The sequence below is a fragment of the Carcharhinus amblyrhynchos genome, chromosome 31 (genome assembly GCF_965287045.1).
Source record: "Carcharhinus amblyrhynchos chromosome 31, sCarAmb.v2.hapA, whole genome shotgun sequence".
Lineage (NCBI taxonomy): Eukaryota > Metazoa > Chordata > Chondrichthyes > Carcharhiniformes > Carcharhinidae > Carcharhinus > Carcharhinus amblyrhynchos.
In genome coordinates, this window is record NC_137354.1 from 19152838 (window position 1) to 19178136 (window position 25299).

General features: G+C 48.3%; 1 protein-coding gene across 1 annotated transcript in view; it reads left to right on the plus strand.

The window, feature by feature from the left end:
* LOC145360415 (microsomal triglyceride transfer protein large subunit-like) overlaps nt 1–24541 on the plus strand; it is a 51889-nt gene extending 27348 nt beyond the window's left edge. The window contains exons 8-18 of the mRNA XM_080215614.1: nt 2185–2342; nt 3840–4008; nt 5118–5225; nt 5363–5575; nt 10121–10335; nt 11047–11144; nt 11237–11358; nt 13026–13256; nt 19822–19946; nt 21723–21893; nt 23628–24541. Of these exons, the coding sequence (XP_080071740.1) occupies nt 2185–2342; nt 3840–4008; nt 5118–5225; nt 5363–5575; nt 10121–10335; nt 11047–11144; nt 11237–11358; nt 13026–13256; nt 19822–19946; nt 21723–21893; nt 23628–23775 (1758 nt within the window). The 3' untranslated portion in view covers nt 23776–24541. The remainder of the gene's footprint in view (nt 1–2184; nt 2343–3839; nt 4009–5117; nt 5226–5362; nt 5576–10120; nt 10336–11046; nt 11145–11236; nt 11359–13025; nt 13257–19821; nt 19947–21722; nt 21894–23627) is intronic.
* Nucleotides 24542–25299: the final 758 nt, after the last annotated feature.

A 25299-nucleotide genomic window follows, 5' to 3' on the forward strand; every position in this document is an offset into this window, starting at 1 on the left:
GGACTGTGGGAGGAAACCAGAGCATCCAAAGGAAACCCACGCAGATACCGGGAGAATGTGCAGACTCCGCACAGTTACCCAAGCCAGGAATCGAACCCGGCTCCCTGGCGCTGTGAGGCAGAAGTGCTAACCACCGTGCCGCCCACTCCCAATCGTATTTTCTATGTCTGAGCTGCTCCAAATCCCCGGCTTCCTCTGTTTTTATTTCCGGTTTCCAGCTTTTGCAGTTCTTGCCTCACGTGTAGTTGTCACAAAGGGAGCAAAGTGGGACATGAGCTAGAGCTACAGCTCTGTCAAATGTGACGTACGGGGTGTTGGGAGGGGGGAAACCTGAGGTGAATTTGTTTGCAGTGGACAGAGTTTGAGATTTCTAAAGGAATGAGTCAGGGGCAAAGACAGAATGGTGATATTGCGAGAGAGGGGCAGGGAGGGGGAACTGTCCGGTTCACCAACCATCTGGTCCCCCCACGCTGACACTATAGTTAAGAAAGCCCACCAACACCTCTACTTTCTCAGAAAACTAAGGAAATTTGGCACATTAGCTACGACTCGCACCAACTTTTACAGATGCACCATAGAAAGCATTCTTTCTGGTTGTATCACAGCTTGGTCTGGGCTCCTGCTCTGCCCAAGACTGCAAGAAACTACAGAAGGGTGGTGAACGTAGCCCCAATCCATCACACAAACCAGCCTCCCATCCATTAACTCTGTCTACACTTCCCGCTGCCTCAGCAAAGCAGCCAGCATAATTAAGGACCCCACGCGCCTTAGACATTCTCTCTTCCACCTTCTTCTGTCGGGAAAAAGGTACAAAAATCTGAGGTCACATATCAACCAACTCAAGAACAGCTTCTTCCCTGCTGCCGTCAGACTCCTAAATGAACCTTCCTCGCATTAAATTGATCTTTCTCTACACCCTAGCTATGACTGTAACACTACATTTTGCACTGTCTCCTTTCCTTCTCTATGACCGGTATGCTTTGTCTGTATAGTGCACAAGAAGCAATATTTTTCACTGTACATGTGACAATAATAAATCAAATCAAAATATAATCAAAAATGAAGATTGCGAATGATGGATGGAGACATAGCCTCTGAACTTCCTACGTTGCGTACATACAAACACTGCACCAAAAGTTATACCAATTTCTACATCAGTCTTGCCAGCGGGGGGCTTGTATCTAAGTTTTCCTACTGTTTAATTAGTGCACCTTGAAGAATACAAAACTGTGTTAAACCAACAGAGACTGGATCCTGCGGGAAGGAAGGAACTAAGAATATCTCTTTAATCCTCTATTATCTTGAAAGTCTTGGCTGAGGTTAAGTTCACAGAGGTTGACTGACATTATTGTTTTGTCCAAACCATTAGGAGAGCATCACTCATTGGAAGAAGGCGATGGCCTAGGGGTATCATCGCTAGACTTTTAATCCAGAAACTCAGCTAAAATTCTGGAGACCTGGGTTCGAATCCTGCCATGGCAAATGGTGGAATTCAAAATCAATTTTAAAAACCCTGGAATTAAGAATCTACTGATGACCGTGGAACCATTGTCGATTGTCGGAAAAACCCATCTGGGTTCACTAATGTCCTTTAGGGAAGGAAATCTGCCATCCTTACCTGATCTACATGTGACTCCAGAGAAATGTGGTTGACTGTGCATGGCACAGTGGTTAGCATCGCTGATTCACAGCGCCAGGGTCCTGAGTTCGATTCCTGGCTCGGGTCATTGTCTGTGTGGAGTTTGCACACTCTCCCTGTGTCTGCGTGGGTTTCCTCCGGGTGCTGCAGTTTCCTCCCAGAGTCCTAAGATGTTTAAGTTAGGTTGATTGGCCGTGCTAAATTGCCCCTTAGTGTCAGAGGGACTGGCTAGGGCAAATGCATGGGGTTATGGTGATAGGGCCTGGATGGGATTGTGGTAGGTGCAGACTGAATGGGCCAAATGGCCTCCTCCTGCTCTGTAGGATTCTACGATCCTATGACTCTCAACTGCTCTCGGGCAACTAGGGACGGGCAATAAATGCTGGCCAGCCAGAGACACCCATGTCCCACAAATGAATTTAAAAACATCTGACATGTTTGTAGCAATTGCCTTTTCCATCTGCGGATTATTCCTTCGTTAAGTTGAATTGTTGTTGGGCTCCGGTCAAAACCTACAATGAAAGCTGACTCTGTTTCTCTTCCAGGCAAGTGACTATTTGAAAAGCCTGACTGAAAAGGTAGACCTACGGGACTTTTCTGAAGTCTCCACCACACGGAGGTTCCTGGAGTTTGTTCAGCTGCTGAGAGAAGCGAAGAAGATCGATGTGCTGCGTTTGCTGGAGAAGTCAGCTAGCGATGAGACGTGAGTCAATGCCCCCCCCCGTGTCCCTTCCGTGATCTTAAATGTGCGCCTTGTCTAGGAATCGCTTTCTCCCTGGCAAGCGCGCACCCATCTCACACTTAGCAGAGCATAGAATTGGAAACCTTTCTTTTGTCAGTGTTTGAGTGTCAGACAGGCTGAACCATGGGGGATAGGCTGCAGTCCCTCCCAATCATTGATGTACGGTGTGCATGGCTGCAACTCAAACACTGATCCTCGTGATATCCGGCTCGTCACAGCCTGCCAACCTGCAAACGGCCCACTGGGGAGGCCATGGCCTAATGGTATTATCACCAGACTATTAACTCAGCTAATATCTGGGGACCCGGGTTCGAATCCCGTCACAGCAGATGGTGGAATTTGAATTCAATAAAAAATATCTGGAATTAAGAATCTACCGATGACCACGAAACCATTGTCGATTGTCAGAAAAACCCATCTGGTTCACTAATGTCCTTTAGGGAAGGAAATCTGCCGTCCTTACCCGGTCTGGCCTACACGTGACTCCAGAGCCACAGCAATGTGGTTGACTCAACTGCCCTCCAAGGGCAACTAGGGGTGGGCAATAAATGCTGGCCACGAGTGTCCCACGAATTTTTTTAAAAAAAGTATTCCTACTCTCTGTCTTTAGCCCCTGAACCAGTTCTCAAGCCATGTCAGTATATTTCCCAACAGAAGAAGGTGGAAGAGAGAATGTCCGGGATGTGTGGGGTCCTTGATTATGCTGGCTGCTTTTCCAAGGCAGTGGGAAGTGTAGACAGAGTCAATGGATGGGGGGCTGGTTTGCGTGATGGACGGGGCTATGTTCACAGCTGGGTGGCACAGTGGTCAGCACTGCTGCCTCATAGTGCCAGGGATCCGGATTCAATTCCTGTCCCGGGTCACTGTCAGTGTGGAGTTTGTACATTCTCCCCATGTCTGCGTGGGCTTCCTCCGCGTCTCCAGTTTCCTCTCACAGTCCAAAGATTTGCGGGCTATGTTGATTGGCTGTGCTAAGTTGCCCCATCGAGTCAGGGAATCAGCAGGGTAAATACGTGGAGTTACAGGGGATGGGGCCTGGGTGGGGTTGTTGCCAGGGCAGACTCGATGGGCCAAATGGCCTCCTTCTGCACTGTAGGGTTTCTATGATTCTGTGGTTTACGAGCCTTTGTAGTTTCTTGCAGTCTTGCTGAGAGCAGGAGCTGTACCGAGCTGTGAGACATCCACAGAGGATGCTACCTTCAGTTATTGATGAATTCAGGGTGAGCAGCTGGCTGTGAGTGGGTCGGTTTGCAAAATGTGATGGTGGAGCGTGGGGGGAAATGGGTGTGAGAAATTACCCCCTCTTCTCCGCCCCCCCCCCCACCCCATTTGACACTTTAAATATGTTGGGTACTATTCATTATTCTCTTTTGGAGATGATTACTTCTCTAATTTGCGATTGAAACCAGTTGCGGCTGCGATGGCGAATGGTTCTTCACTATCTGTGTCCTGTTCTAGCTCCTTCCTCATCGACTCTGCTACAGCTGCGCAGACAGAACCCTCACTGAGAGCTCTCGCTGAGTACCTGGATTTCAACAAGGAAGCCCAGACTCCTGAACTGCGGACATTCCTGTACGCCAGTGCCTTCACTTCCCGCCCGACCAAAGAGCTTTTACACGTGTTGCTGGTACGTCTGAATCACGCCTTACAGGATTAGGAACCCTGGTACAATGCCACCTCTTCACTGGCAATGCGCGCCTGAGCGCCAAAAACTCACCTTGTCTAATTATATCGGGTCAGTTTGTTGAAATTATCTTGCGCCGCTCTTGGCTCAGCAGGGCCCTGGGAACCCAGCACCCAGCAGCTGGTAAAAGGGCTGCTTTCTTGCCAGCAGATTTTCCTGGCTTGAGACACATTGGCTGGAATTTTCCCAGCACGCAGAACGGAATTCTCCGCTGGCTTCAGGCAGGATTTTAGGAGCCTCAGCTGAATGAGGTCATAAGATCCCGGTCACAAAGTTCTGAAAAGTCCAGATAATATTGAGGCACACTTCAGCTCCCGGCTTGGTTACAAAGTGTTCATAACTGGGTACATCACAGCAACACGGCGTTCGGCCTGACAGTTCCATGCCAGTGTTGACACTCCACACCAGTCTCCTCTTTGTCTAATCCTTTCATTCTTTTGGAGTCCAGACCCAACCTGTTTAATCTTTCCTCATATGGTGGTCCCTCCATACCCAGGATCATCCCAGTAAACCTCACATGTACAGCCACCAATGATGATGCATATTTCCCTTTAAATAAGGGGACCAAAACTGTGTACAATATTCTAAATGTGGCCTCACCAATACCTTGGACAGTTGGAGCCGTACCTCTTTACTTTTATACTCCATCCCTCTTTGAAATAAAGGCAGCATTCCATCTACTTTCCCTATTAATCTTCTGGACCTGTGTACCAGCCTTCTGGCTTTCGTGAACAAGGATCCCCCAGGTCCACGAGATGTTGGAAGATCTCAGCAAATTGGGCAGCATGTGTTGGAGAGAGAATACAGAGTTAGGGCTTCAAATCCATTCTGATTCTCTTTTTGGAGCATCAGATTTTCCAGCCCTTTCTGAAGGTGAACCCCTCTCCCCCGCGTGACACCGAGTTTCAGAATGGTGGCCCCCCGCTGCTGGAAATCGCGCCCCAGGGCGCGAGGGGACATCTCGCCCTCAGAGTGTGTAGTTCCCTCAATGAGCCAGGTGTTATTTAAACAGTGCTGGGAACATTAACCTGCTTGGTGTCGCTCCTTTGCAGGCTAAGCTCCGGGGTAAGATCGCAAGCAGAGAAATCCGAGACACCACCATTTCTGTGATCGGAGCAGTCATTGGCAAACTGTGCCAGAGGAACCTGTGTCAACTCCAGGTGAGTGGTTCCAGCGGTATTGGCAAACAATTGGGTGGCACAGTGGTTGGCACTGCTGCCTCACAGTGCCAGGGACCCGGGTTCGATTCCGCCTACGGTCTCAGGACAGGCTGCTAACTCTTCCGTATGTTTGACAGGAAGTCGAGGCTGCAAAGAGAGTGATCCTGTATGGGCTGAACACAGCCACAGAAGAGGCGGATATAAAGATGTACCTCCTCGCCCTAAAGAATGCACTTCTTCCCGAAACCATCCCACTCCTGTTAAAGTATACAGAGGGGCAAACCGACGCCATGGCAACCATCGCCGTGAACGTACTACAGCGATTTCCAAGTGCCCACATCACCCAGGAGGTAAAACCACACACACTGGGATCTTCCTTCACTTTTGAGCAATTAATAGACTCTGATCAGCCACCCGGCCTTCTGTTACCCGAGCCTGACCCTGTCCCTGCCTCCGCTGGACCCCTCGTCTACACCTCCCTAACCTCCAGCCCCAACTATCTGATTCGATTTATTATTGTCACACGTATTGGTACACAGTGAAAAGTATTGTCTCTTGCGCAAAGCATACCATTCATAGAGAAGGAAAGGAGAGAGTGCAGAGTGTGGTGTTACAGTCAAAGCCAGGGGTGTAGAGAAAGATCAACTTAATGCGAGGTAGGTCCATTCAAAAGTCTGATGACAGCAGCAGGGAAGAAGTTGTTCTTGAGTCAGTTGGTACATGACCTCAGACTTTTGTATCTTTTTCCTGAAGGTGGAAGAGAGAATGTCCGGGGTGCGGTGGGGTCCTCGATTATACTGGCTGCTTTTCCCGAGGCAGCGGGAAGTGTAGACAGAGTCAATGGATGGGGGGCTGGTTTGCCTGATGGATTGGGTTACATTCACAGCCTTTTGTAGTTTCCTGCGATCTTGGGCAGAGCAGGAGCCCAGACCAAGCTGTGATACAACCAGAAAGAATGCTTCCTATGGTCCATCTGTAAAAGTTGGTGAGAGTCGTAGCGGACATGCCAAATTTCCTTAGTCTTCTGAGAAAGTAGAGGCTTTGGTGGGGCTTTCCTAACTACAGTGTTGGCGTGGGGGTGGGGGGGGACCAGGACTGGTTGTTGGTGATCTGGACACCTTGGTGATTTCTACTTTGTCCCCATTGATGGGCATGTTCTCCACTACACTTCCTGAGCTCGATGACAATCTCCTTCGACATTGAGGGAGAGATTCTTCTTACCGCACCAGTTCACCAGATTCTCTATCTCGTTCCTGTACTCTGTCACTATTCCAGCCCTCTCGACACTGCCTTTCCTTCTCTACATAAACCTGAATTCACGGAAAACACTGCAGCCCATTCCCCGATTCAGACCAGGGTCTCCTGCGTTGTAACTTGTCTGTGACTTGAGACAGAAGACCAGTGATTCAAGCGTTCACTCCAGACAGTTGAGTGTATGTGAGCCGGGCTGATTGAGTTCCCTGTCTCGGGTAGGTCGGGGAAGAGGGAGAGAGAGAGATGCAGTGATGGAAATGCTGATGTATATCTCATAGCAGAGGCTGCCGAAAGGAGAAATCCTGTTCGCCAGCCCCATCCTGCGACTCCTGCAGGATGATAGGAATAAATAGCACTCCATTAACATGCTGACATCCTCTCAGTCCTGCTTCTCCCGTGATGTGGAGATGCTGGTGTTGGGGTGGGGTGGGCACAGTAAGAAGTCTCACAACACCAGGTTAGAGTCCAGGAGGTTTATTTGGAATCACGAGCTTTCGGAGCGCTGCTCCTTCAGCAGGTGAGATTCCACATAAACCTGTTGGACTTTAACCTGGTGTTGGGAGACTTCTGAGTGGATCTCCCGGGAAGAGTGAAGGTTTAGCGGGTGGGCGAGATACCAGAACTCACTGGGTTGTTCACATCACCCCCGAGCTCGCTGAACCACTCGGGCTCTCAGCTGAGCAAAACGGCTGTGTTAAAATTCCCACCCCTCTTTCCAAGTCTCTCTCTGACCTTGCTTCTCCGTAGGTCCGTAACTTTTCCATTCTGCAATCCGACGGGATTTCCCAACTCTCCCTGATTCCATCCACTAGTCACTGTGCCTCCATAGGATCCATACAGTGCAGAAGGAGGCCACTCAGCCCATCAGGTCTCTGGAATTCATTCCCTAAAGCTCTCCACCTCGCTCCCCTTCTATAAGCTGCCCCTCGAAACCTACCTGTTTTGACTAAGCTCTTGGTTACCTATCCAAGACCCATCCATCTTCAGCTGCTTCATCAATGACCTTCCCTCCATCAGAAGGTCAGAAGTGGAGATGTTCGCTAATAATTACACAATGTTCAGCACCGTTCGCAACTCCTCAGATACTGAAGCAGACCATGTCTATATTCAGAAAGACGTGGACAATATCTGGGCTTGGGCTGGCAAGTAACATTCGTGCCACACAAGTGCCCGGCAATGACCATCACCAACAAGAAGGGATCTAACCATCGCTCCTTGACAGTCAATGGCATTACCATCGCTGAAACCCCCCCCACTATCAACATCCTGGGGGTTACCATTGACCAGAAGCTGAACTGGACCAGCCGTATACAGTGGCTACCAGAGCAGAGACTGGGAACCCTGCAGCGAGTAACTCTCCTCCTGATACCCCAAAGCTTGTACACAAGGCACAGGTCAAGAATGTGACAGAATGCTCTCCAACTTGCCTGGATGGGTGCAGCTCCAACAACACTCCAGAAGCTTGACACCATCCAGAACAAACCACCATGGCTGAAAAATAGGTGACAGCCATTTTGTTTTGACATAAATTGATGAAAGACACTTCATTGTTTTGTAATTAGTTACAGCAAAGGCAACAGGAAGAAAAGAATAAGACATTCCGTGTCAAATCCCGCAGGTTAATTGAATATTTTGTTGCCCGATTGGGGCAGCACGGTGGCACAGTGGTTAGCACGGCTGCCTCACAGCGCCAGGGACCCGGGTTCGATTCCCGGCTTGGGTCACTGTCTGTGCAGAGTCTGTGCATTCTCTCCATGTCTGCATGGGTTTCCTCCGGATGCTCCGGTTTCCTCTCTCAATCCGAAAGACGTGCTGGGTCCATTGGCCGTGCTAAATTCTCCCTCAGTGTACCTGAACAGGTGCCGGAGTGCGGCAACTAGGGGATTTTCACAGTAACTTCATTGCAGTGTTAATGTCAGCCTACTCGTGACACTAATAAATAAACTTTAACTTTAAAATGGTGCAAGTCGAGCCTGTGAGACTAGCTTCTGAGCACCAGGCCAATAAGTTGTCCCCGTTAGAACATTTGCGGGGAATTTTAATATTTTCCAGTTGGTGTTATTTTTAAGTCTCCAGTTTGAAAGAAATCCTTACAGTAAATTCAAGAAGATGATTGTCATTGGAGTAATGATATATTGCGGAAGGAAATCAATAATTGTGCAGTTGGTAGTAGCGTTTGTAATGGGAGAGTCATTGACTCAATGTCGGCTCTGTTTCTCTCTCCACAGATGCCGTCAGACCTCCTGAGCATTTCCAGCATCTTCTGTTTTTATTTCCGATTTGCAGCATTATTTCTTTCCTTTGTGACATTATCTGAATTAATTTCACAAACGCCCCCTCGGTCCCCACACAATCTACTCTGAAACATTACCACGCTCCCTTTAATAATGCTTTGAAAATGTTCTGTGTCTACGCAAGAAAGCCTCGCAAAGGATGAATGGGGCTCAGATAGATCGAAGGCCGTTTGTATTTCGAGGTTCTCGATCTAATCCAGCCAGCTCATGGCAGCAAAGCCAGCAAGAGCCACACAGTAATTGAATGGAAGGGAGATTATATCCATTGTTGGCTGCTGCTTTGATTGAGTGGATTGGGTCTGTACTCACTGGAGTTTAGAAGGATGAGGGGCAATCTTACAGAGACTTACAAGACAATGAAGGGGATGGATAGGGTAGAGGTAGAGAGATTCTTTCCACTTAGAAAGGAAACCAGAACTAGAGGGCACAGCCTCAAGATAAGGCGGGGGGGGGAGGTTTAGAACAGAGTTGAGGAGGAACTTCTTCACTCAAAGGGTGGTGAATCTCTGGAATTCTCTGCCTGTTGAAGTGGTGGAAGCTGCCTCGCTAAATATTTTTAAGACGCGGGTTGATGGGTTTTTGATGAGAGAGGGGATTAAGGGTTATGGGGAGAGGGCGGGAATGTGGAACTGAGCCACGACAGATCAACCATGATCTCATTGAATGGCGGGGCAGGCTCGAAGGGCTAGTTGGCCTACTCCTGCTCCTATTTCTTATGTTCTTATGTAATGTTCTGGGGACCCATAGGGGGCGTCCATCTGTAGGGAAAGTCCACCCACGGGGAGGGTCACCCAAGGGGAGGGTCACCCCACACGAATAAACCATCAAGTAGGAAAAGTGAGGCCAGATGTGGGTGGCACGGTAGCACAGTGGTTAGCACTGCTGCTTCACAGCTCCAGGGACCTGGGTTCGATTCCCAGCTCGGGTCACTGTCTGTGTGGAGTTTGCACATTCTCCCCGTGTCTGTGTGGGTTTCCTCCGGGTGCTCCGGTTTCCTCCCACAGTCCAAAGATGTGCGGGTTAGGTTGATTGGCCGTGCTAAGTTGCCCCGTGTCCTGGGATATGTAGGTTAGAGGGATTAGCGGGTAAATGTGTAGGGATATGGGGATAGGGCCTGGGTGGGATTGTGGTCAGTGCAGACTCGATGGGCCAAATGGCCTCTTTCTGCACTGTTGGGATTCTAAATAGGAGTCGAACGGATTGTGGTGGGGCAGAGAGGGAGGCACATTCGCCAGCAGGATGCTAAACAACCCTCAGGCTAACCAGCGTCAGGACTGGATAATGAGCTGGAAGAGTCGCGGTGACACTGACAATCCCTTGCGTCTATCTCACACTCACTCATTCCAGGTGAAGGAGCAGCTGAATGGGATTTTTCACCAGAGCAGAAACGGTTATGGGGTTGGCGTTCGACTGGCTGCACTCGATGTGATTCTCAACAACCAGCCCTCGGAGATGGAACTGAAAAACATCCTACTGTCTGTCGGGGAAATAGAATCGGAACTGTCCAAGTATATTACGGAAAAGGTGCAGACTATCCTGAACTCGGAACGTCATCCTGCCAGGTAAGACTTAATGATCACTTGAAAATTCTTGTTCCTCCGACAGTCTTGGCATCTTAGAAGCTTTTAGGAAAACATTCCTCCAGTGCCAGCACGGTGGCACAGTGGGTTAGCACTGCTGCTTCACAGCTCCAGGGACCTGGGTTCGATTCCCGGCTCGGGTCACCGTCTGTGTGGAGTTTGCACATTCTCCTCGTGTCTGCGTGGGTTTCCTCCGGGTGCTCCGGTTTCCTCCCACACTCCAAAGATGTGCGGGTTAGGTTGATTGGCCGTGCTAAGAAATTTCCCCTTAGTGTCGGGTAGATTATGTGAGGTCCACCTAACAGTGGTTAAAGTCTGTACGTTACTTCACAGCAACAAGTAGCCACGGACTCAAACATTGAACTAAGACTCCTGAAGCAGTGGGGTGTTTTATTCCCTGCGTTAACAGCTCTCTGAACCCTGTTAGGAAGCTGCCTGCCACATATGCTTTCTGTCGAGTTTTATCCATTAATAGCTGTGCCAAGACTGCCATTTGAGACGAGATAGGGCAATAATTCCATGCCTTTGGTCTGCAGCTAGGAAAATTATAGGTGCAGTGCTATGTCAGCTGGTGTACTAACCTGTTGTTGAGTCAGACGGAATTATGTTCGCAATGGCTACATTTCCACTGATGGCAGCGAATTGCGTCAGTAACATCTTAACACTTCCTTATATCCATTTTACTCACTGTAGGAAAGTTCTTTGCAAAGTCCTGAAAGACCCAATGATATTTAATTACCATCGAATGTCCAGGAACGGGATTTCAGCTTCCTCTTCAGGTTATTTAGCAGGTAAGAAAATAACTGTACCCATTCACTGGACTGCGTGAAATCGAATTTCTGTATTAAGAGATCTGTTTCAATTTGATTTCTTTCTTCCGAAGTGACGGCTGACATGGTGTCGTCGTACAAGATAGATCTACTCTTTGCTGACAGTGGGATTTTACAGCAAAGTTACTCCGATATCTTTGTATCTACGCGGGAAGGTCAGCTCCACGCGAGCCAGGTTAGTTCCTTCTTTAACCTCGGAGTACCCGAGTGTTTGGGACCCTCGCTGAAGGTAGACTCCAGATTCTGAACGATATTACAGACATACAAGTGTGTTTAACATCAACCTCGCTGATGCTCACGTGTCCTGCGTCATGGGACAGAGACCCCGCAGAGCGTGATGCAATCTTTTGGCCTTAATGAAGAACAAGAACAAAGAACAACACAGCACAGGAAACAGGCCCTTCGGCCCCACAAGCCCGCACCGCCCATTTTAACACTCAGTGAGTGCCTCATTCCAATCCTCCTACCTACGACTTTTGTCTACATCTCATGGACTCCACAATAAAGGGGTGCAAATTTAGAGAATTCTTGTTCTTGTTCTTGGTTTACCAAGCCCTGGTGCCTGAACACCCATTGCTTGTGGAAGGGCTGTCCCGCAGGTGGCTAGTCTTTGGATTTGAGTGTAGGGATAGTACAGGGTGTTGGTGAGGTATTTCCTTGGTGAGGGTTCTCTGTCAGAACATTAGCAGTAACTCTTTCTGGGCCGCAGGACTTCCGCTGACCTTCCACAGAAGTTACGGCAGCCAACAGGGGGGGAATGCCAAGGGAACGGCCTATTTCTTTAATGGTACCAGCATCGCAATGAGGCCTGTTCAAAGAGTGGTCGCCGTACGCCAGCTGGCTGCCGACCCTCGGAAGCCCACTCCATTGATTGGCCGCACGCGGGGCCTCCGTCCACCCTTGGAAGGAAATCCCACTCATGAGGGTTCCTCTCCAGCCCCGCCAGGCTCAGTGCTGCGGTGGCCAGAAGCGGTACTGCAGCAGCCTGCCCGGGATTAAGGTCGGAATCTTCCCACCTTCCGTGCCGGGGTTAGGGGGGGGGGGTTTTCCCATCCCGTCGCAGTGTGTGGAGATTTGGCCGGTCAACAAATTCCCCGACTTGGCTGCAGCAGGAGCGTGGTGTGAACGGTAGGTAAGATCGAGCCTTTACCCCGAGACATTTGAAAAGGTGGGTCCCTTGGGTCCCGAGGACGGGATGGTTGGGGGTCCCTGGGGAGGGTGGGACATTGGGGAGGAGTGGTACAATTATTGAGGTGATAGAGCAGGGAGGGAGAGCTGGAATTCCAAGATCCTGGAAGGGGAGGGCACCCCAAACTCTGAAGCAACCTTCAGATTGAGATGCATCCCAACCATTTAACCTCCAACCCCCCCCCAAAACCCCCCCGAGATGGAGGAAAGGTTTTGTCTCAGTTTCCTACCCTATTCACACCCCCTAAAGCTGGTTGGTATAAGGCCTTTACGTAGGGATGTTAATAGTTGAAAGATGGAGGGGGTGGGGGTGGTTCCCATCCGGGAATCTGCCCCAGCAATTGTGAAACTGGGTCTAGATTGGGCTGGACAATGGGGGAAGGAGTCCCGTCCGTTCAGTTTTACAGTCCCTCCCCCAGTGCACCTTGTGAAGAAGCTAAAATTCTGCCCAGTAGGTTTCCACTGTCTAAACTGGAGGGGCAACTCCACGCAGTATACATGTCAGCTTCATATGTGTTTAGCATGTTTTCTTGTGGTGTTTGCTGGTTTTCCTGGAAGCTGACCTTGTTCCAGCTCTGATCCGACACGGTACGCTCGATCCTGTCCGATTCTCTGTTATTTATCACCCCGGTTTCTTCTCTGTATCTGGAACAGGTAATAATCGATGTCCATGGCCTTGACTCATTCTTTGCAGAAAGCTCGGAGGAAGTTGAGCAAGAAGATGTTGAAGCCACAGCTGGAATGTCAATGATCCTGTTTGATGTCCAGCTCCCTCCTGTTGTGTTTTTCCGGGGGTACGGTGACCTAATGGAGAAGGTCTGGTCCCTCACGGAGGAACCCATACCCATAATAAAAGGATCCATCTTATTCATTGACCAGCTCCAGGTAAGGGAGCACAGCGCGAGCTCACTCTCCCAAACCGATTACTGCTGACTACAACAGCTGAGGGTCAGTCCTGCCTCTGATTCAGAAGGTTCCTTGTTCAAGTCTCGTTTTGGACACATGAGCATAAAAAAATTCACCTCCAGACCCCAGTGTAGTGCTGATGGAATGCTGCAATGTTGGAGGTGCCTGTTTGTTAGATGGAAGGAAAAGCAAAAGAGTACTTTCGGTATCCTCCGGACTTTCCCAGTGTCTGAGTGGCTTTCCTCCGGATGCTCTGATTTCCTCCCACACTCCAAAGATGTCTAAGTTAAGTGGATTGGCCATGCTAAATTGCCCCTTAGTGTCCAAAGATGTGTGGGTTTGGTGGATTGACCATGCTAAATTGCCCCTTAGTGTCCAAAGATGTGTGGGTTTGGTGGATTGACCATGCTAAGTTGCCCCTTAGTATCCAAAGATGTGTGGGTTTGGTGGATTGGCCATGCTAAGTTGCCCCTTGGTATCCAAAGATGTGTGGGTTTGGTGGATTGGCCATGCTAAGTTGCCCCTTAGTATCCAAAGATGTGTGGGTTTGGCGGATTGACTATGTTAAGTTACCTCTTATTGTCCAAAGATGTGCAGGTTAGGGGGATTGGCCATGGGAAATGTGTGGGGTTACAAGGATTGGGGTGGGGAGAGGGACTGGGTAAGATGCTTTGTCAGAGAGTTAGTGCTGACTTGATGGGCTGAATGGTCGCTTCTATGATTCCTGGCTAATGTTCATCCCTAAATCAACATTGGGTGGGGGTGGGAAGATTATCTGATCAGTTTCCCGTTGCTGCTTGTGGGAGCTTGCTGTGCACTATTTGGCTGCTGCGTTTTTTGCCGTGTAACCGTGACTAAACAGTGCGTGGATTTACAAGAATGTTGCCAGGGCTTGAAAATTGCAGCAATGAGGGGAGATTGGATGAGGCTGCGGTTGTTCTCCTCAGAACGGAGGGGGCTGAGGGGGACTGTAACGGAGGTGAGGGGCGCAGTCAGGGGAGGCTTGTTTCTGCTGGTGGAGGGGTCAGTTACCAGAGGGTACAGATTTAAGGCCATTGGTGGAATGGGGGTGGGGGGGGGGACATGAGGAAAAACACCTTCACCCAGAGGGTGAGGGGTGTCTGGAATTCGCTGTGTGAGTTGGTGGTTGGGAATGAAATGTTTAACTCATTTAAAAGCTACCTGGATCTGCACCTGAAGCACTGGGAGGCTATGGGATTAAGATGAGCGGTTCATTCCTGTTTATCTCCTCTTGTTTTGGGCTGGCACAAATTTGATGGGCCGAGTGGCCTCGCTTTGCGCCGTATCTTTGATTGTATTCGTTTGTGGGACATGAGCATCACCGGCTGGGCCAGTATTTATTGCCCATCCCCAGTTACCCGAGGGCAGCTGAGAGTCGACCCCATTGCTGTGGGCCTGGAGTCACGTGTAGGTCAGACCAGGTAAGGACGGCAGATTTCCTTCCCTAAAGGGTCATGAGGGAAGCAGATGAGTTTTTCCGACAATGGTTTCATCAGTAGATTCTTAATTCCAGATATTTTTAAAGAATCTACTGATGAAACCATTGCCGGAAAAACCCATCTGGTTCCCTCATGTCCCTTTAGGAAGGGAATAGCTTACTGTGGTTCCATCACTACAAAGTATTAATGATCTAAAACAAGGAGATAAAGGGACAGCAGGGAAGGTTGCTGTAATATATATCAGAATATCAAAAATTAAATCACAACCCTGTGGGTGAAGATGTTTCTCCTTGGGCCCCCTCCAATCATCTGTTGTTGAAAGTATTTAATCGGCTGTGAGGCACTTTGAGATTTCTGGTCATAAAAAGATAAAGGCAAGACTTTATTTTCACACGAGCGCGTATCGTAACAAGCATTCTCATTGATCTGCAGTCGCCGATAGCAACAGTCACATAAGCAACCAGAATTATTAGTTTACCAACCTCTACAATTTGGCATTGATAATGATGAACTTAATGAAGCCAAGATGATAACAAACAATTCTGAGCGCAGGAATTTATATTTACTGCACAGCACGAATGTATGAGATAATTGTTGCGATTTTAATTTGTGATTTTCTGATACACATTACGGTAGCTTTCCTTGGCCCTCTGTTACCCCCTGGTTTTAAATCATTCCTACCTTGCAGTAAGCTATTGGAAAAGAAGGATATTTATTTATGAAGCGCTTTGACAGATTTATATTGGATGTATCTGCGCGCAGCAAGATTTTGTTAACAGGACCCAGGTCTAAGAGACCGAGCTTTCCTTTAGTGAGAGAGTTCATTGACTCGCTGAGTCTCACAGCTCACCTCGCGCTCAACCCAGTGCCCCAGCCATTATCCCTTGTTTGTACGTTTCCGCGTTTTGTGTTGGGTGGAAATGACAGTGGGGGCGTAAGAACATAACATTAGAACATAAAGAAATAGGAGCAGGAGTAGGCCATCTCTCTACCTCTACCCTATCCATCCCTTTCATTATCTTATACGTCTCTATAAGATCCCCCCTCATCCTTCTAAACTCCAACGAGTACAGACCCAGTCTATTTAGTCTCTCTTCATAGTCCAAAAGTTCATAGTCCATAGTTTATAGTCAGCGAGATGGCAGAGTGTTTGGCGCTGCTGCCTTGCCGTGCCGGGGATCCGGGTTCGATTCCCGGCTCGGGTCACTGTGCAGAGTCTGCGCGTTCTCTGTGTGGGTTTCCTCCAGTTTCCTCCCGCAGTCCGAAAGACTTGCCAGTTAGGGTACATTGACCATACTAAATGCTCCCCCAAACAGGCGTCAGAGAGTGGCAACTAGGGGACTTTCACAGTAACTTCATTGCAGTGTTAATGTAAGCCTGCTTGTAACAATAATAAATAAGAACATAAGAAATAGGAGCAGGAGTAGGCCATCTAGCCCTTCGAGCCTGCCCCGCCATTCAATAAGATCACGGCTGATCTGTCGTGGCTCAGTTCCACATTCCCGCCCTCTCCCCATAACCCTTAATCCCCTCTCTTATCAAAAACCCATCAACCCGCGTCTTAAAAATATTTAGCGAGGCAGCCTCCACCACTTCAACGGGCAGAGAATTCCAGAGATTCACCACCCTTTGAGTGAAGAAGTTCCTCCTCAACTCTGATCTAAACTGCACCCCCCTTATCTTGAGGCTGTGCCCCCTAGTCCTACTGTCCTTTCTAAGCGGGACTGTAACTGATGCACACAGAGATTTGGTCGATAGCTAGTGAAGGCTGCTGTTTACAATAGCTCTGTTACTCATACTTTATAGTTGACTACACCTAGCACTCAGAAGTGGTATAAAATCAGAATATGCAGACACACAAACAAACAATATCTCGGACAAACTACAATCCCCGTTGATACTTTGTGAGTCCTGTGACATGGTCTGGCAGCTCCAAGGCAGCAAATGGTGCACTGGACTGAGGAAGGTCAAAGCAGGGGTCTCCATGGGACCCACCAGACCATGGATTGACAGGAATAGAACATTATTCCAGTGGAACTGTTCCTCCCGCTACCTTGAGAGCAGCCTCTCGTTTTTGGAGGCTGTTGGTTTTTACCTCTTGAAGAAGAGACTGCACCAGTTTCTTCTGCACAAGACTGAGACCAGAAATGTGTTGAAAGACAGATAATCTCTATCGCCTGTTTCTCTGTCATTTCAATTACATTGTAAAGGTTATAAACAAACCATAACAATGTATTTGACAGGACATTAAAGAACTCCTAACAATGTACTGACAGGACATTAAAGAACCTTAGCAAAGTAATTGACAGGATATAACAAACCTTAACAATGTAATTGACAGGACATTAATGGACCCTTAACAATGTTAAACCTTATTAACCCTTAACAAACTGTAACAATGTAATTTTTGATTTGATTCATTAATATCACATGTATTAGCAGACAGAGAAAAGTGTTGTTTCTTGCACGCTTTACAGACAAAGCATGCTGTTCATAGAGAAGAAAAGGAGAGAGTGCAGAATGTAGAATTACAGTCATAGCCAGGGGTGTAGTGAAAGATCAAGTTAGTGTGAGGTAGTTCCATTCAAAAGCCTGATGGCAGCAGGGAAGAAGCTGTTCTTGAGTCGGTTGGTACGTGACCTGAGTTTTCTATCTTTTTCTCGATGGAAGAGAGAATGTGCGGGGTGTGTAATAGAATATTAATGAACCCTTAACAATGTAATTGACAGGATATTAACAAACCTTAATAATTTAATTGACAGGACGTTAATGAAAGTTAGCAGTGTACTGACAGGACGTTAATGAACGTCAGCAGTGTATTGACAGGACATTAATGAACATTAGCAGTGTATTGACAGGACGTTAATGAACGTTAGCGTGTATTGACAGGACATTAACGAACGTTAGCAGTGTACTGACAGGGCGTTAATGAACGTTACCAGTGTATTGACAGGATGTTAATGAACATTAGCAGTGTATTGACAGGACATTAATGAACGTTAGCAGTGTATTGACAGGACGTTAATGAACGTTAGCGTGTATTGACAGGACGTTAATGAACATAAGAACATAAGAAATAGGAGCAGGAGTAGGCCATCTAGCCCTTTGAGCCTGCCCCGCCATTCAATAAGATCATGGCTGATCTGTCGCTGCTCAGTTCCACTTTCCCGCCCTCTCCCCATAACCCTTAATCCCCTCTCTTATCAAAAACCCATCAACCCGCGTCTTAAAAATATTTAGCGAGGCAGCCTCCACCACTTCAACGGGCAGAGAATTCCAGAGATTCACCACCCTTTGAGTGAAGAAGTTCCTCCTCAACTCCGTTCTAAACCGCCCCCCTTTTATCTTGAGGCTGTGTCCCCTAGTCCTACTGTCTTTTTTGAGCGGGAAGAGTCTCTCCACCTCTATCCTATCCATCCCATTCATCATCTTACACGTCTCAATGAGATCTCCCCTCATTCTTCTAAACTCTAACGAGTACAAGCCCAGTTTATTCAGCCTCTCCTCATAGCTCAACCCCCTCAACTCCGGTATCAGCCTAGTAAACCTCCTCTGCACTCCCTCCAAGGCCAAAATATCTTTGCGCAGGTGCGGCGCCCAAAACTGCGCACAGTACTCCAGCTGCGGCCTCACCAATGCCCTATACAGCTGCAGCAAGACCTCCCTACTTTTATATTCAATCCCCCTCGCTATGAAGGCCAGCATCCCATTCGCCTTCCTGACCACCTGCTGCACCTGCAAGCTGGGTTTTTGCGACTCATGCACAAGGACCCCGAGGTCCCTCTGCACCGTCGCCTGCTGCAGTTTTTCGCCCCGTAAGTAATAGTCCTTCCTACCATTCTTCCTACCAAAGTGGACCACCTCACACTTGCCAACATTAAATTCCATTTGCCATTTCCTGGCCCATTCGTCCAGCCTATCTAGATCCTTCTGCAGACTCTCCCCACCCTCCGCACAATTTGCCGTTCCCCCAATCTTGGTGTCATCAGCAAATTTCGACACCCTGCACTCGGTTCCCTCCTCCAGATCATTAGAACGTTAGCAGTGTATTGACAGGACGTTAATGAACGTTAGCAGTGTATTGACAGGACGTTAATGAACGTTAGCAATATATTTACAATGCATTAATGAATCTTTAACAACACAGTTGACCAGAGATTAATAAACTTTAACAATGTAATTGACGAGATATTAACAAACCTTAGCGATGTCTTGACAAGACATTAACAAGCTTTAACAATGTGATTGACAAGATATTACCGAAGTTTAACAATGTAATTGACAGAACGTTAATGAACCTTTAACGCTATAATTGACAGGACATTGACAAGTTCCGAATGAACGGTTTCAGTGGCATTGTTTTAGGGAGGAATGTTAGCCACGACACTGGAAGAACTCCTTGCTCCATTTCCAATAGTCTACAGAATCTTTTCCAGTCCGCCTGACCAGACAGACATCACATCTGACAGTGCAGCACTCCCTTATTACCGCAGTGTAATGTCAGCCTGGGTAATGTGTGGAAAGTAACAGCGTTAGAACCTTAGCAATGCATTAACAGAATATTAAATTTGCAATCTATCCTGGGCTATGTAGTCAAGCCTGATTATTTTTTATTGGCGATATAAATGAATGAAATTGAAGTGGGTGGATTGAGAAAATGCTGGAAATGCAGCAGGTTGGCCTGTACACACAGACAAATCTGTGTGTTGGACACAGGAGCGGAGAAGTAAGAGACGGCCAGGAATGTGAATATAATCAGGGAGTGGGAAGCAGCGAGGAACCACAAATTGAATGATATTAAAATCACCTTGTAATGTAATGGGCAACAACGGGTGTGGAAATAGCTAAGGGCCTGGGAGAAAATGCAGAAAGTAGGAAATAAGCAGGCAATGTGTGAAATTAATGTGGTTTTGAAAATAAGAGGATTGCAGTGTCGTTTCGGAGTAATTGGTTTCGATTCAGACAGCCTGGGGAGTTTTTAAACTATCATGCAACTAATAGAGATAACACATTATTCTTCCAAGATTGAAAACACCCACTCTTGCTGCAGTGGTTCAGTGTATTCAATTTCCTCTCTCCTGCAGGCATTCCTACTGCAGTCAGGGCTGCAAGCAAGCGCAGAATTCCAAGGAGGACTAGCAATTGACATCTCTGGCAGCATCGAACTCAGCCTCTGGAGCCAGAAGTCCAAAACCAACATCAGAAACAGGTAAAGGCAAATTCCCGCGGATGCTGGAATCTGAAACCCAAAGAGAAAACGCTGGAAAATCTCGGCGGGTCTGGCAGCATCTTGTAAGGAGAGAAAAGAGCTGACGTGTCGGGTCCAGACGACCCTTTGCCAAAGGCAGAGAAAGTGGGAGATGTTTATACTGCAGGGAGTAAAGGATTAGTCGCAGCCACTAAGACCAGGGGAAAGGCTGCTAATGGCAGCCCATAGAGAGAATAGAGAGTGTGAATGGCCAATCGGCAGAGAAACTAAACTCAGAGGGCAAACTGTGGCAGATGAAGATGTTGGGGGAGGTGGGTGGGAGAGAGATAAAATTGAGAAAAAAGGGGAAAAGAATCATAGAAACCCTACAGCGCAGAAAGAGGCCCTTCGGCCCATCGAGTCTGCACTGAACACAGTCCCACCCCAGGACCTACCCCCATATCCCTACATATTATACCCACTAATCCCTCTAAACCTACACATCTAGGGGAAACAAGAGGGGAAAGAATGGGTGGGGGGGGGGGGGGGAGAAGAAAAATAAAGAAATAAAAGGTGGAGAACAGCTAAAATTAAATGAAAACAAGGAAGTTGAGGTGGGGTAGAGCTAATCACCTGGAGTTGTTGAATTGGGACTGGAAAGCTGTAATGTGCCCGACCGGAAGATCAGACGGTGTTCCTCCAGTTTGCGTTGAGCTTCACTGGGACATTGCAGCAGGCCAAGGACAGGCACGTGGGAATGGGAACAGGATCGTGTGTTAAAATGGAAATAGGTACGCAAGGATTGCCGAGCATCTGATTGTGTTTTTTGATGAAGGAAGTATTAATACAATCGCAACACTCGTAATGTTTACAACATAATCAAATCTTAGCTGAGGTATTAACTTTCATAGTTCACTAAATTCATTAATTTAGTTTATTAGCTATTAATTTCCGTCAAATTAGTCAGTCTTTGACTATATTAGATTCATAGAATCCCTACAGTGTGCAGAAGGCCATTCAGCCCATCGAGCCTGCACTGACACCAATCCCATCCGGGCTCTATCCCTTCCCCCCCCCGCCCCAGAAGTGCTAACCACTGCGCCACCGTGCAGCCCACATCTTTCAGACTGTTAATCCAAAAACTCAGCTCATGTCCTGGGGACCCGGGTTCAAATCCCACTACGGCTAAACGGGATTTGAATTCAATAAAAAAAAACACCTGGAATTAAGAATCTACTAATGAAACCATAGTCGGGAGAACCCATCTGGTTCACTAATGTCCTCTAAGGAAGGAAATGCGGCACGGTGGCACAGTGGGTTAGCACGGCTGCCTCACAGCGCCAGGGATCCGGGTTCAATTCCCGGCTTGGGTCACTGTCTGTGCGGAGTCTGTACATTCTCCCCGTGTCTGCGTGGGTTTCCTCCGGGTGCTCCGGTTTCCTCCCACAATCCAAAGATGTGCGGGTTAGCTGGAATGGCCGTGCTAAATTACCCCTTAGCATTAGGGAGATTAGTGGGGTAAATACATGGAGTTACAGGGTTAGGAGCTGGGGGTGGGGGGGGGATTGTCACCGGTGCCTCCTCCTGCACCACTGGGATTCTGTGAAATCTGCCGTCCTTACCCGGTCTGGCCTACGTGTGACTCCAGAGCCGCAGAAATGTGGTTGACTCTGAACTGCCCTCGGGAAACTAGGGATAGACAATAAATGTCCCAGGAATGCATGTTTAAATACCTGCTGCTGGGTTGCTTGTTAAGTGTGGCAGTACGATTGTGATACTCTCCCTGTTACTCCGCAGAGGCACGCTGGTGATTAATTCTGCAATCAAAGCAGACTCGCCGTTTGCTCAGGCTGGACTGAATATCAGCTCCGAGGCTGCAGCGAGGTTGGATTTTGTCAGCACCGTCAACTTTGAGGATTCCCCAATTCTGATCTGTCTCCAGCTGCTGAAGAAGCCCTTCCCGTTCAGGTAAAACACCCCGAACGTCGACCTCTGCCGTCGCTGGGTTTGAATGCTCCCTCCCACCGCGCGGGAGGATGGGGCACAAGCCCGTGCTAGGAAGGCTTGTGGGCGACCCTCTCGCCCCCCGCTGCCAAAGGAGACCCATGGTTAATGCCCACCTCAGGGACCTCATCTCGCTGCCGCTGGTCTATTGGTCATGTGGAGAACACAGTATGTAAACCCCCAATGGAGGAGGAAGCCATTCGGCCCATTGAGACTGTCTAGCTCCTCATGTTGCTGTCGTTCCTACTCCCTCCCTGATCACCACATTCCAGCAGTCCCTTCAAGCATCCGTCCATTTTGCTTTTGAAATCACTGATTGTGCGGGAACAACGTTCTTCTCCATATTTTTCCTGTAGTTCCTGCCCAAGAACTTTAATCTGTGAATCTAGTCTTGTACCATCAGCTGATGGGGACAGATATTCCCTGCCTACCTTCTCATCTCCACCTCTCTCCAATCTTCCCTCAAGCCGCTTTGCTCCATTGAGAACAATCTCAGCTTCTCCACGATAACTCCTTCTACTCCCCGCCCCACACCCTCGACCCAGGAATTGCACCGGCTGAAGAACCCTCCTAAAGTGTGGTGACCAGAACTGCACGCAATTTCCAACTGGACCAGAAGATTATAATGCGTAGGAGCAGAAATAAGCCGTTCGGCCCATCAGGGCTGCTCTGCCATTCAATGAGATCGTGACTGATCTGATGGGATAATCCTCAACTCCACTTTCCGCCCATAACCCTCAATTCCCTCACTGATGAAAGAATCTGTCTATCTCATCCTTACCCAGTCTCTAAGCCCTCTACGGTAAAGAATTTCACAAATTTTTATTGAATTCATATTTCACCATCTGCTGTGGTGGGATTCGAACCCAGGTCACTGGAATATCACCCTGAGTCTCTGGATTACTAGATTACCAGTTTGAATGTTGGCCAGGAAAACCCCTCTGCCTCTCTTTAATCCTTTAAGCTCAGCTAAGCAGGCAAACTGACTAACATCTCATTCAAAGAACGGCACCTTGGGTAGAGCTGCACTCCCAGGGCACGGTCCATAGATGACACCCAGAATTACGGGTTCATGTCTCTGGAGTTGGACTCGAACCCGTAACCCTGTGACTCAAAGATACAGGCACTCTCATCTCTAATTAGTTAGGGGTGAGAGTAGCATGGTGGCACTGTGGTTGGCACTGCTGCCTCACAGCGCCAAGAACCCGGGCTCAATTCCCAACTTGGTTCACTGTCTGTGTGGAGTTTGCACATTCTCCCCGTGTCTGTGTGGGTTTCCTCTGGGATGCTCTGGTTTTGTCTATCAGTTCAAAGATGTGCAGGTTAGATGGATTGGCCATGCTAAATTGTCTCTTAGTGTCGGGGCACTAGCTAGAATATAAGGGTTCTGGGGATAAGGTCTAGTTGGGATTGTGGTTGGTGCAGATTCAATGGGCTAAATGGCCTCTTTCTGCACTGTAGGGATTTTAGGATTCTAATTGCTCACTAGGGAGGAATTGACGTCAATCTCAGGTTTCCCCTTTTGGGAGATTGGCCTGTTTGGATGTTTTGTGATGAAATATACAGACACGATGGACCAAGTGGCCTCCTTCTGTAACAAGTCTGTGATGCAACCGCCATTTTGAAAGTTGCTCTTCATTGCAGGATTATGAATGTTAAAGTTGGTCTCTTCTTCTCCCTCCCACTTTTTTTTTTCAGAGAGACGGTTACAGTTTACGAGTCTTTGCGAAAAGGAGCCCACTTTACCAGCAGGAGGAAGAGAACGCACAGAGTTCAGGGCGCGGAACTGCCGCTGCATCGGGCCAATTCTGAGATGTGCAAGAGGCTACTCTCGGAGAGGGCGTAGCCTTCGGAGCGAACCCGTTCCACCCCGGTCAAAGTTCAACGTTAGCCTGACCGCCAATTCCCTTTGCTGTAACTTTGCCAGAAGCGCCGCGTTAAGTTTCCCCCCCCACTCCGCCCGCGACTCCCAGCCAGCCTCGGAAATCGGGCTGAATGAGGACGGACCTGCCCTCTACCCCAGATACAATCCTCAGACCAGTGAAGGACTGACGTCAGTGAGAAACTCAGTAAGTGTCACGGGATGGAGTGGCACGTCTCCATCAGAGATCTGTGGTTTCAAAAGGCCTCTTATCGAAACCACAGGTCGTGTAAACCGGGTTACGTGATGGTTTGTGTGTAACTCTGTCTCCCGTTGCCTGCGTTGGTGTTTCAGCCTCACCTTTTACCCAGTTAAAACTGCTCTAATCACCTTTATCAGCTGCACACACTCCCCTGTGTTCACCAATGACAAGGTCAAGACTGCGGGCTTTGACTTTGCCGTCTTATTCCTGACAAACTGTTCTGAGGTCAGGACCGGATGGCACGAGGTGAAAGACTTCTCCGGGAGATAGCTGCTGGGAACATCAAATTGAGATTCTTCAGCCCCCAGTAACAAAAAGAAAATCGCTTGTTGTGGGTCTGATTTGCAAGGTTGACTTTCATGTGTTCAGAATTGACGAGTCAGTCCCTTCTTAACCTGAGAAAGATTTGCTCACTTTTCCATTCGGACGGAGTGTTGAAGTCACTCTGGAAACTATGGGTGTGCTCACCACGGCCGCTGATCACTTCTCCCTGCTTTCTCTTTCTCAGCTTCAGAAGCCTTAACAAAGACTGAGAATTTCGCAATCCCCTCACCCCTTATCACATCCTCCACTCCCTACAGTCCATCATTCACATCCATGCCTCTAACCATCTAGGCCCTAAGTTCTCAAACTTCTTATGTTCTTATAACCCTACCCGCCTCTCTCTCCTCTGTCGAGACAATCTACCCTTTCGTAGAATCCCTACAATGCAGAAGGAGGCCATTCGACCCATCAGGTCTGCACTGACTCTCTGACAGAGCATTTTACCCAGACCCTATCCTCATAACCCCACACATTTAGCATGGCCAATCCCCCCTAACCTACACATCTCTGGACACTAAGGGGCAATTTAGCATGGCTAATCCATCTAACCTGCACATCTTTGGACACTAAGGAGCAATTTAGCATGGCCAATCCACCTAACCTGCACATCTTTGGACACTAAGGGGCAATTTAGCATGGCCAATCACCCCTAACCTACACATCTTTGGACACTAAGGGGCAATTTAGCATGGCCAATCACCCCTAACCTACACATCTTTGGACACTAAGGGGCAATTTAGCATGGCTAATCCATCTAACCTGCACATCTTTGGACACTAAGGGGCAATTTAGCATGGCTAATCCATCTAACCTGCACATCTTTAGACACTAAGGGGCAATTTAGCATGGCCAATCCACCTAACCTACACATCTTTGGACACTAAGGGGCAATTTAGCATGGCCAATCCACCTAACCTACACAT